The following is a 12487-nucleotide window of genomic DNA, read 5'->3' as shown; positions in this document are numbered from 1 at the left end:
AAAGGTTATGTGTGGGTGGGGAGGATGTGAGGGACCATCTGACACACAAAATTATTTCCTCCGGAAACAACATAAGGATTTATGTATTCATAATGACTCAGCACTGTCAGCACTTTTAAACTCAATAGTCTACGTTAGAACTTGTCAATGTTATGTAAACATAGTTGTGATCCGAAATGAGGCTTGTGCTTTTGTGACTAATCTGCTGATTGCGGAAGAGAGGGGAAAGGAGTGCTAACCAGCCTGAGGTGGGGATGGAGCATTCCCAAAGTCACTTATGCATAATGAATTGCCCCGTTCTACATGTATCAAGCTCTCCAACGTCACCAATACTGTAAAAATAAAAAGAAAAATTCAAAGGGCCACATGTGAGTTTGATACAAAGATGCATTTACATTATGAAAGTTTATTTAATATGATCTAGCATCATTCTATTGTAGTTCATTTATACAACGTCAAAGGCTTACAAACCAAAACAACACTTTGGACATTTTAGATACGTGAAAACTTAATGTTGCTTTATTTGGGCAGCTAGTGCTTTTCACAATAAGCATTAAGTTCTCCAACACCCCACAAAAGCAAAAAAATGGGGACCCAGGCTGACATATAATGCACACATGGTGCTCCTGACTCTGAACACTACTGGGCAATAGCTTCACCAGGAGTTATTCCTCTGTCCACAGAAAACAGCAACTGCTCTAAAAGCTACTGCCAAGACTGAGAAAATTTAAAGTTGATTTCCCTCTTCCACTGTACTATATCTAGGTACTGGTTTTATTAGTGACATTAATGGATACAGTAAGCTTAGCAAAATTAAAGCAAGTAGTTTAATTTGTGTGGCAGAAAGTTTTCTTAGAATCTTTTATTTCCCTCAAACACGTCTTGAATGCTTCAATACTGACAAGGAAAATAACATTTTTAAACTCTCTGAAGCAATTATACTAAAAGAACACAGTTAATTGATCAAGATATATTTTATTTGTTTTGCCCATCATGTATTGGACATTTTTCTTTATAACTGAAAAGCATTTTGCCATCAGAAAAGAAACAGAAAAGTCACATTATGCTTACCGAATAATGAGTAGTTCAACCCAGACTCTCACGAAAGCAGGTAATGGACCAAAGGCCTCCAGGATATAGGTGTAGTGACCACCAGATTTCTTAATGCATGTTCCTAGTTCAGCATAGCAGAGGGCACCTGTGAGAATTAAACTGTGGTATCACAAGAGGCATCCAGAAACACCTTTCAAAACATTTATAGGCTAAACAACAGAGCTGCCATGATATCATACCTACTTTTTATAGATTTATTTTTTCCAATCAATTTTGTAAGTGTCAATTCATTCAGCTAGACATGCAGTTAACCAAACTGTACGTGTATAAAGTTACATTTATTTGTAAAGCCACTGGACAACCTATTTACTATCAAGCCTTGTTACTCATCTTCATCTTGTGAAGAGGGACAACAAAGCAGGGTGTCACACCAGCTACCCTACTTCCCAGACAGCCAGACTCCACCACTAAGTGAAAGTTTTCTGACACATTTGCTTGTTGTCAAAGGTTGCTCAGCTCCTTTCAGCTTTAGAGATGCCTGGTTCAACCTCTGAAGAAAACCCTGAAGACTGTATTACCTCTCCTCAGTCACGGGCAAAAGCAACCAACTGGTAAAAATTCGGAAACGGGAACTGCAAATTAAGAATTTTCCTCAAGAGTACTCCTTATATATTATATACAAAATTCAGGGGATAGCTTAGCCCTGGCTTTTCAACACTGGTGGAGTGGCTTTGTGCGCTACGAATGCAGTGAAAGCGCAGGACCCACCATTCAGTCACCAAGCCAGGGGATTCTCAGCTCCACGGGTGGGCTGCATCAGCAGAGAAGTGTACCAAAGCTGATAAACATAGGTACCCCTTTCAGAAGAGTCTGAGAAGCCAGATGAAAACAGTAATAAAGTTTGTAAGCACTGCACAACACCGAGTTAAGCTCAGCAACATATACAAACTCATTTCAGCTCTGTTCCTTGCATGCTTTCATGCCACAACACTTTCAGATAAAAACTAGAGTTTTTATCAAAACCACATCACACGTACAAGCCCATTAAAGCTGAACCACATTATGACAAATTCCATCCTTGTTCATTTGCTTTGGGGCTTTGCAAAAACGTGGTAGCTTTTATCTATTCTTTAGCTTACCTGAAAGTGTACTTAAAGGAATCCCTACAGCCACATTAAAAAAAGCTATTGCTGGGTTTTCTTTTGCCAGGCTCCTCTGTGGAAGTTCAGGATGAAGTTAAGTTGTTTCAATACCTGTTTATACACACAGCCTCAGCAAGACCTTAAGTGACCTTAACGTGTGATTTAACTATAATTGAGTCATGGAGGAATTAAAAACAACCATGGGGGAAAAAAAAAAACAAACAAAAACAAAAAGACGCCAAAAAAACAAATTGTAAGAGATCCACTCTGAGAAAGAGATAGTATCTTTTGTTGGGCCAAATTACATTCTTCATATCTAGAGGTCTAGAAAATGAGCTACAAATTCTGTCTGATCAAAGAGATTTTCTTTTATCTTTTTTTTTTTTTGTACAGACTTTACTTCACAGCCAGAAAATCACTACTACTACAGTTAAAGCCAAAAATGCAGTGCTTAAGCAAACTCTGTGTTGACTAAATCAAAAGACCAAGGTCTTCTGACAGGGTTTCAAATTGATTCTGAGGTTTTTCTTGATAGGGGAATTTTGATTACAGGCAGGACTTCCATGTTTGTACAACAGATTATACTGCACATCGTACCAACACATTTAACATTTGACACATTTAACTCACTCACACTGTCTGTTTGGCCTGGGTGGGCTCAGCCTGTAAACCATCTGTGTTTCCCTAAAACTCAGAGCCAACTTACACAAGGTGGCATTTCCCTGTTCCACCTATTAAGCAGACACATGTTAGTCCTCATTTGTCCTCTTTACCTCCTGCTACTAAACAGGTCATTTCTGTTTTAAATAAAGCCAATATTCATGTTAGCTCTTCAGCTTCTTTGAGATTAACTCATTAAATAGGTCAATGAACCCTCTGTCCCGCAGAGGCCGGGGTGGGGTTTTCCACTCTGAATGGGAGTTCTGTGTACTGAACAACTAAACTGGACTTCTTCAGAATTTAACACTCTTCAAGAATACACAGAATTAGTAAAAACTCTCACGATAAGCAGGCCAGCAATAAAACTCCCATGACAAATTTGCTTCCACCACACTGTTTTTGGTAGCCCAGTCTTTGAAAGCAACATCATGAGTGAGGAATAAAGTAAAGCGATGGGGAGAGGGGTTATTAGTGTTATTGTTTTGCTTCCTTTCATGCCAATACAGCTTACATACAGTGGGAATTATTCCTCTCAGACCTTGCTCTAGCCTCTAGGGAACTAAGTCAAGCTGTCTAAACATTTCAGTGGTGTTCAAGACACATGACCCGTATCTCCAGCTGCCGGGGGCCTTACAAGTAAAACATAAACTACCTCTTACAGACAGGAGAAAAATATTATACATACAGCACATTTTATGGAATAAAATGAACATTTGCTTTTCCCATTCCTTTAGGGACCCATAAGAAACAATAATTTACACTTCCAACTTTCACCAGCCGGGTGCTGGGGGTGAGGTGGCCAGGGGTTGCAGATCTTTGCACCCTCCACAAACCTTCTGTAGCCCCATTGGTCCTCAAGCTCTGCTCTGTGACTTGCTATCCAATAGTAAATTCAGACAAATAATCACGATAATCCACCGGCCGCCCCTCCGGACCAATTAGAAACTTTTCAGGGACTTACCAAAAAGTGAGAGGATACCACATGCTGTCCAGACAGTCAAGGACATGCCCACGCTGCCTGTGTTCTTCAGGATGCCTTTGGGAGAGATGAAGATGCCAGCTCCAATGATAGTGCCAATTATGATGGATATCCCCCTCAAAAGCGTCACTTTCTTCTTCAGCACAACTTTTCCCTCCAGGGCTGGCTGTCCGCTGTCCACAGAGGACAACCTGCCATTAGCTTGCCCCTGCAAGTAGCTTCCATTAGAGACCGTGGGCACAGCAGCTTTCCTAGGCATGCTACAGTGCCACCAGCACACTGACGGCAAGCACAGGCAGAAAAGTTTTCAGCAGGAACTCAAGGCTTTTTTTCCCCTCTCTGTGTAGCCAACTACTTTGTCTCTTCCTCTGTCCTCTCTTATCTTTCCAGCTGCTCCTACGCACAGGTAACAAGCTCCTAAAGAGTACGTGAGCCCTTCCTGCGATCCGAGCCTGGCTCAGGAACACCTGCGCTTTCACACTGCGAGCTGGTACTGCCCTATCATTGGAAACCAGCTCAGCTTCCGCGTGGACTTGTATTTAAGCTCTTGTCATACCAAGTTACTCCAGCTGAATGATGATGCAAATTCTCCAGGTTTGCATCAGCCATTTGAGAGAACTCTGGCATTACTCAGCATTTCACTTTTTTCCAGCCCCCCCCTCCTTTTTTTTTCCTTCTTAAACCGTAGGGGCATGTTGCACAACTGACCTGAGGGTGGTGGGAAGAACAAAGGACTCGCAAGCAGACCGAGCCAAACCTAGCCAATCAAGCTAAGCACATCACCCTCGACACCCCGAGACACACTCCCAATTTTTTTTTTTAAAGCAACTCAGAGCCAGAAACAAAAGCCTGCCTAAACACAAAGCTCGTCAGAGCGCAAGGGGAAAAGAAATCAAACAGGATACGTCATCTCTGGGTCTAATCCAATTTCATTCTCGAAAAACTCTTAACAAAAAAGTTAAGTTTGCAGGGGCTGAACTTCTTGTGTTGCTCTTGATCAGTCACTCCCCACGTCTATGTTACTTATTCGGAAATCTGTGTAGGGACCAGGACCTACCTAAAGGATACGTACAGCCCCCGTGTTACCCCGAGTTGCTTAGCAACACCCCCCAATCAGCCTAAAGAACAGCCAGGGGTTACTTCCACAGAATAGCGATTTTCATATGCGCAGCTTGTTTCCAGGATGTCGGTAAGCAACACCGCAACACCACTTCTCCTTAAAAAAATACTATTAAAGTTTACGGCCGACTCGAGCGTGTGATCCGGCAGGAGGAGGGCAACACCCTAGAGCACGGGATCTCCAGCAGCTCAGGAATCAGCATGGGATTTTTTTTGTTATCGCAGAGCTTCCCTGAGCCCATAAACAGGTAATCAGATGCATACGTGCATTTGTTTCACGACCTGATCATTCAAATTCAAACCTGAGCAATTAAACTGTTAAAAAGAGGTGCATTTCCCCAAAATAAAGCAAAAATCTACAGCCTTCAAACACTTGTGACCTAATCGAGGGACAGCCTGTGCAATATATGTCAAAGGGGAAAAATCCTTCGTGGCATAGCTATTGTAGCTGCTCATGGCTTCAGATTAGATCAGTGAAGTGAGAAATTACTGCTGCAGTTACTGCTCTTACAGGTATTGCTTAATTAGTACCTAGGTTTGACAGGGAAAATAAGATAAGTTAAACCATTTTATCATTCAAAAAGCAGGCAGTGAGCTCAGAGCACAACTGTGCTTTCAAATTCATGTGAGAAAGAGGAAATCCAGGACTATCAACACGCTGCAGCTGTAAAACTTCAGTGTTTTTAAAGCCTCGTATTTTCAGTTATAACTCACCTGTAATAGTTGGCACTGAGATAAAAGAAGGCATAAAAAAAAAAGCTTATCTGGTTTAAATGCACACAGGTAAAAAGCAAAGTGGTTGTAGATTTTGACTGCATGGCAGTCAAGTAGCGCTTGCCTGTTTTCTGAACATAGCCACTTCTCCCTCATCTACTGATATGCTCAGCAGCTGATCCACCACTTCCCTGTACAGCCCACACTCCTGTTGTCACTGCACTGAGTGCCCAACCTTTTTGGGAAGTGACTGCCCCTCCAGTATGTGCCATTGGTGACTGCACAGACCGACGGCAGGCAGGATCCTCTCACAGCCAGTTTTCGAGGAAGTAGTTACATGCAAAGCCAGGACCAGGTGGCATGCTACGGCAAGTTGTTTTCCCCTGATGCACATTTCACACACTGCCCCCCAACAAGATTAGGCAACTACATCAAATCAAACCAGCAAAAAGCATTAACTACAGACCTGGACTGGGCTGATGACCTTTAATTTTCAAAGGCTCTTTAATGAAGAAACACATGACATCTTCAAACATCTAATACTTTAAGGTAATCATTTCTAACTAGTGTTTATCCTTTATTTACATGGAAGATGGTTCCAAGATCAAACTAAAAGCTCAATAACCAGACAATCCTGAGGCAGCTCCCAGCAATCCAGCTGGCTGCAAGAGCCATCCAGTACAAATGCTGGGCAGTATAATGGCTTTCAAGTATCATTTGATCACTAGCCAGAAGAATACATGTTTGCCCTTTGGACATAGCAATTAACGCTCTCCCACGCAGGTAAAAGGGTGCTTGCTCCTTCTGTGGTATCAGGATGGCATGCATGCAAAGCTTTGGACCACATGAAATTCCCAGAGAAATTTATAAGGTGGGACCTGAGGAAGGCTGGATGCAGAAGACTCTTTTTCCTAACTACTGGCAGCTCACTCATTGACCTTGCTATTTGTAGCCTCCCCCGTGAGTACTGTTGTGCACACTGCTTCTCAATGCTACCCACTAAAAATAAGAAAAATAGGAGCAGTTTTTCTCCTTGGAGTTCCAGCTTTACTTCCAATTATCGGTTCCATCCAGGGTAGGGATTGTTTATTTGGTGTTGGGGGATTATTTGTTATATTCTGGAAATTTCATGAGAATTTTCCATCACCTGAGCCCAGTCCTAAGGAGGGCATAAAGCTGGAAGAGGCTCATAACTGTCTGCTGCCCCCATTACACAGTATACTCACAAAATCTCTTCTGATTATTTGTAGCCCACCATCACTTTTATTTGAATTATTCAGAGGGAGAACCACTATGCAAACACAAGAGATAAGGCTCAGTGTCTTTTCAGAGCTCTTCTGAAAACACAGGGCTTAACCTGTCCAACACCCAGAACAGCCCCATTCTCCATAAACAGAACAAAAAGGTGTAAGGTGCAGTTTTCTCTAGATTGAAATTATTTGAAGCAATGTTTCTAAAAATGATACTGTGAAAATAAACCTTCAGCCTCTAATAGCAGCTGCCATTGTGCACAGCCTTTTACAGTTGTTTTTTTTTTTCCCAATTCATATAAATCCTCCTACACCTATACCCAGCAAAGACCTAAACCACCAGCAGAAAGGTGGTTGCCTGCTGCCATGGGTGGGCTCTGGTGAACAGGATCTGTCACGGTGTGAACAACCTTTCTGTCAGCTGTACCTCACTACTCAATGCTCGAGCATCACACAGAATAATGGTACTACAGTGTTTCACAGACCCAACAGTCCTGACACAGAGTCACACGCATTTACCACACTAGTAGAGCTTGTGCCGATACCTGGACACAGCTCTATCTTTCAAAAGAAGCTAGTTTTGATATTTTCCCTGGGAAATGCTAAGAACACACACACACACACACACACACACACAGAGCATTCCCCTTTATGCTCATGCTACAAGAAACGCCGTGAAGTGAAGGACCTAAAATTCAAGCCTGAACTTGAGTTCCTACTTCTCAAGCCCACAAAAACCGCAATTTCTAGGTGTAGAGAGCATACCTTGACAATCCTTCCAGGCATTTGTATATCAGCTTATTGCATCCAACAAATCCAAGGAGTCACAAGTCAGGCCTCCAGGCCACACATTGCCACGCTGACTGGAGACACGGGAATAAAAGAGGAAGTACAGCAAGACTGAAGAGGCGAGGAAAGCCCCAAACTCTTTTATGTGGGTGGTGTGGCATGAAAAATGTTGTTTAGAAAACTGATCTGAGTCTTCTCTGTATAATGCCGAGTTGTTTGTGGGCCTCAGAAAGCAGCCCTGTAGGAAGGCGGGAGTCTGGTTTCAAATGTCAAAGGATGGCAAAATACCTAAAAGTATTTGTTTCATGTAGATAATCTAGCATCAAAAAGTTTTGACTGGGGATTTTTGCTCCCTTTGTAGTGCTGAGGAGGAGTTTAACTAGTGTTATGGGGAAAAAATAATCTGTAAGCATTTAAGAACTAAGGTGTCATTGGGAATTAAGTGAGAATAAATCATCATGAAGTAACAAAAATCTCAGCAGATTGGGATGGGTTTTTTAAGTTATAATGCAAACAGAACTCTGAGAAGATTGAAACAATTTGTTATTATCTCTACTACAGGTCAAAGCTTTAGTTAAAAATGGAATTACTGAGAATGTTAGGGGGAGTGTTATTTTGTAGTCGGAGACTTACAAATTACTCGCCTAATTATTTTGCATTCCACTTTGTGCTGAATACAAAGATGATATTTAGCAGCAAAACAAAAACTGAGAAGGAATGAAATACACATCCAGCTCACAGGCTTAAAAAATAAGATAAAACCACTATAAGAAATCCAAAAGCAATTCAAATATTATTTCTTATATTTTCAGTCAAAAGCTTCCAATAAAATGCAGGAAGCAAATAGAAATCTGGTACCACGAAGACTGCAGACAACAATAGCAGTCTAGAAGGCAAATACTTCTGAAAGTTTCCCTGTCTCCAATTTGCTGATACCTGCCAGTCAATTTTCAGCTGGAATAGAAAAGAAAAAAAAAGGGATTTCAGAAATCCTTCCTATTTTTCTCACTATTAAAGCTCTATTTCAAAAGACATGATGATTTTGCCTGATGGTTTGACAGTTTAATGGATCTTTTTTAAGCAGACAGGAATCATTAGTACCTGGTACGAAGCAAGAAAACTCGTGAGAGAAAGCCAATTCTTACTGAGGGCCTGTGTGTGTGAAAACATGAGTGTGTTTTATACCACCTCATTTTTCATATTCAGGGCATATGTAATCATAACCTAAGCAGTGCTGTACATAAATATTATTCTTGAATTTTCTGTGTTTGCATTTCTCATCAGCAGAATAAGACAACAATTTTCAGAGTCCCTATGTTATTGTTCCTCAGCTTTTGGATGAAAACACTGAGATACCTCATGACACTCAAGAAATCAAGACCTCAGAGTAAATTTCCACCAAAACTGCATGTGCTGAATACCTGGCATGATGGTAAGATTGCTGGCAGCTTCAGGGAGTCAGGATTTTACTTGAGCTGACTCAGACTAGGCTGGGCATGCGAACAGAATTAATTGGCGCTTCAGAAAAAAATTGTCTTTGGAAAAAATCAAGACAGAGACAGAATTAGCATTGAGCATGCTTTCTACACCATTTCCCCATTTTTCATATGAGAATTCTTCACACTAGATAAAAAGCTTATAGTGTGAAGAAAACATACCACAGCTACCTAGATTATCAGATTTAAACTTGGCTCTTTAACCACTTCTTATTCACTCTTATTGTATTTTTCATACAATTTATACAGTATCATCTATCCATTTCAATTACTCTTCTATTTATCCAAGTGCTGAACTTTCTGGGAGTCATGTTTTTTTCACTATAAAACAAACCATTCTTTTTTTAAAAGGGTTACCTTATCCCAATTCACTGGTGTGGCAGGCAGATCCAGCCACTGAATTCTGTCACAAAAATAACGCATGCAAAATTCTGGGGAAGGGAGTTCAAGAATTTAAGCAAAGTTTTAATTTACTGAGCACTCAATGGGGAAATCTTTCAGATCCCTTGGATCTGAACTGCAGTTCCTTACTCCCACCCTTAACAGAAGGTCACCTGTCTTTCCCATCATATTAAGCAAGCTCATTCCCCTTCTGTTGCATATAACTTAGATTAGATGGAGCATATATGCGAAGTTATTTGATTTTCCCTAAATGGAAAACTACACTCTTACCCAAGAATAATTGTAATGGGACTTTTAGGTCCCATTTAGTTCTCATTCCTCTCACAATTGCCATATGCAGCAATAGTTGCACCTATGGAATTCTCTTTTTGTTCATTTAATGTAGGGGGTTTTTATGTCTGGAAACCAAACAAGTCTTGGCTGGGGCCTTGTGCAGGTCACAAATGCAATAAGGTCAGGCTCCAGTCAATAAGCTCCTTCTTCAGCATCAGGTCAGGGCTTCTTTAGCATCAGGAGCAATGGCACAACATCTTCATCGATAAAGATGGACAGAAGCATCTCAATTAAGGGTTGAAGCAGTGACAGAGTTTACCACAAAAAGGGATTTAAACTGCAGATAAGCAAAAGCACATGTGGGCACAGAAATGATTGGCAGTCAATCATTCACACTGCCATCGTAATTTAGCACTGAAATGAAGCCTATGGATCCTACAGGGAATCATTTTATTGGCATCTAAATGCCCATACTATGTCTTCTTGAAGTATTAAGAACTCCATCAGAAAAAGCACTTGCTTGGAGCACCGCCAAGGTGCTTCAGCAGTTTGTACTAGTGCAGCCTCATATATTATTCTCACATTTCAATAGAGAGGAGCATCTTAGTGCTGAGGTCAGCCTCTGCTTCTTCTTTGAAAGTGAGGGTCCTGCTTTCCACGTTCACAATCTGTTCTTCAGAGGCACTGTCTATTCAAGCATAGCAATTTTACCATGTTTTGTGACATTCAGCAAGAAGATTTTGAAGACAATGTACAGCAGATGCACACTGTGTGTAGTCTTGATGAGGGTATTTCTGACTTGTCTACTCTGGACTTTAAAATGTTGTGCAAAACAACTACCATGTCAGATATCTGCCCTCCTTCCCCTCCCCAGTGAGTTGGTCCAGTTTACCCAGAGTCTCAGAAGGCCAGTCTCCAGGACAACAAGAAGTAGTGACATGAATTTATAAGTACATTTCTAACCCATTCTTCACATATAAGCTTAAAAAAAGCCAACAGCTCAACTCCTCTGTGCATAATGCACCAATTCCAGCACTTTTCCATCCCTCTCACATTTAATCTAGTCCAAAGATTAAGACAGAAAGCTTTTCTACCCAATGCCTCTACTCTTACCAAAGACTCTTTTACAACAAAACCGACACTAACCTCAGTTTTATTCTTCTTTGTTAGTACTTTCCTTGCACTTCAAAGAAGAGAGTTGAGAAGACCCTAAAATTACACACTTTGAGGGCTCTTGCTTTAAAATAAATGGATATAATCAGTATTGCTCACACTTTTCCAGGGGGTCCAGGCCCCTCACTGACCCCTCACAGGGATGGTGGCAGAGAGGGATTCAACAGAACAAAAGACTCCCACTCCTCTTGAGTCAAAACAGCACATGAAGTTAACTGGGGTCATTTCCAAGTAGCACAATTCCTCCCTGTAACAGGTACTCCTGTGGCATACAGAAGGCTTGAAGAGAGGGAGTACAGAAAGATGCTGCACTGTAAATCATGTGAACACTTACTGGAGAATAGGTCAAAGTACCACAGAAATTTAAATCAGGGGAAACTGAGCTGCTCCTGTATCAATTTCTCTTCAGGTTACCCAATGTAGGGTTTTATTTATTCCTAATTAAAGAAAAAAAATAAATATTTACTTGGACAGGAGAATAGGCTAAGCAGAGAGATCATGCTAATCATCCGAGTATACTTTTTACTAACAATTTCAGTTTATAAAACCCTTTCAGAGAAACTAGGGAAAATAGCCCAATTCAGCTTTCTGAAAACAAACATAGATTTAAAGGCATCTCCTCAGACATGACAGCAATGAATCTGGTACATAAAGAATATCTTGCCATTAATTCTTGCTTTATTTTAGTTTTTGATCTTTAATTCTTACCTTTTCTCCCACCTAAAGCACACACTCTAAAGCCTGAACTAAAGTAGAAGTAATTCCAAATTTCTTCTTACTTTTCCATATTTTTCCGTACCCCTTTCCAGGGGGCAATGAATGCTCAGGTCTCAGTGAATCTTCAGGAATAATGCAGAATTCGCTCTTTGACCCAGATCCCCATCATTATCCCACATAGCTCAACTAAGCCTACACCAAGCCAAGCAGCTTAATTCAGAGCCTTTCCCGTCCTGCCTGCCCCTTGGGCCAGTTTTACGCTTTGGAGGAGGACATGACCAGTCAGTTGAGCCAGCTTTGTGTGCCCAAGTAGTGCAGAGACAAGCAGAAATCTTGGTGAGGAAACAGCAGTTCCCAGGTTGCCTTTTGGCACTGGTGCCATTCCTTAACCTATTCTGGGGGATGCCGCATCTCATTCCCACCAGCACAGAGTCAACTCGACTCGAAGTACGAAGGCAGGAATTCTCATTTTTCTCTAAGCACAGTAAGAATGAGAAATATCGTTACTCTATTACAGGTAATTAGGGAGTAATTCCATTGATTCTCCCTTTCCACTGGTCCTCACCTTCCAAGTGGAAAAGGCTTTATCATCAAGGAAGAATAGAAGAGGCACTAACCCAAAAGTTCCAACAAATCCCATAACCAGAGTAGAGAGCTTTTTGAAGCACTCCCCTCTTTGTATGGCCACCCTTGCTAATCTTCACAGAATGGAGGATATAA

General features: G+C 41.2%; 1 protein-coding gene across 8 annotated transcripts in view; it reads right to left on the bottom strand.

Annotated features, from left to right (window-relative positions):
• The window catches only part of SLC7A11 (solute carrier family 7 member 11), a 222657-nt gene that overhangs the window by 56634 nt on the left and 153536 nt on the right, over positions 1–12487 (bottom strand). For 3 of the 8 annotated variants that reach the window (XM_027690024.1, XM_027690025.1, XM_027690027.1), the window contains 2 exons: positions 3817–3891; positions 1072–1198 (listed from right to left, as the gene is read on the bottom strand). In XM_027690024.1, coding sequence (XP_027545825.1) covers positions 1072–1198; positions 3817–3862 — 173 coding nt within the window. In that variant the 5' untranslated portion in view covers positions 3863–3891. Of the gene's footprint in view, positions 1–1071; positions 1199–2829; positions 2922–3816; positions 4906–7682; positions 7945–8564; positions 8661–9127; positions 9224–12487 lie in introns of those variants that run through there. The other 5 variants (XM_027690021.1, XM_027690022.1, XM_027690020.1 and 2 more) reach the window with 5 other exon arrangements.

This window comes from Neopelma chrysocephalum, unplaced genomic scaffold (genome assembly GCF_003984885.1).
Source record: "Neopelma chrysocephalum unplaced genomic scaffold, ASM398488v2 Primary Assembly neopelma1_79, whole genome shotgun sequence".
In the NCBI taxonomy this organism is placed as follows: Eukaryota; Metazoa; Chordata; class Aves; order Passeriformes; family Pipridae; genus Neopelma; species Neopelma chrysocephalum.
Note: the sequence above shows the minus strand (reverse complement) of the source record. Positions and strands in the feature narration are given on the sequence as shown.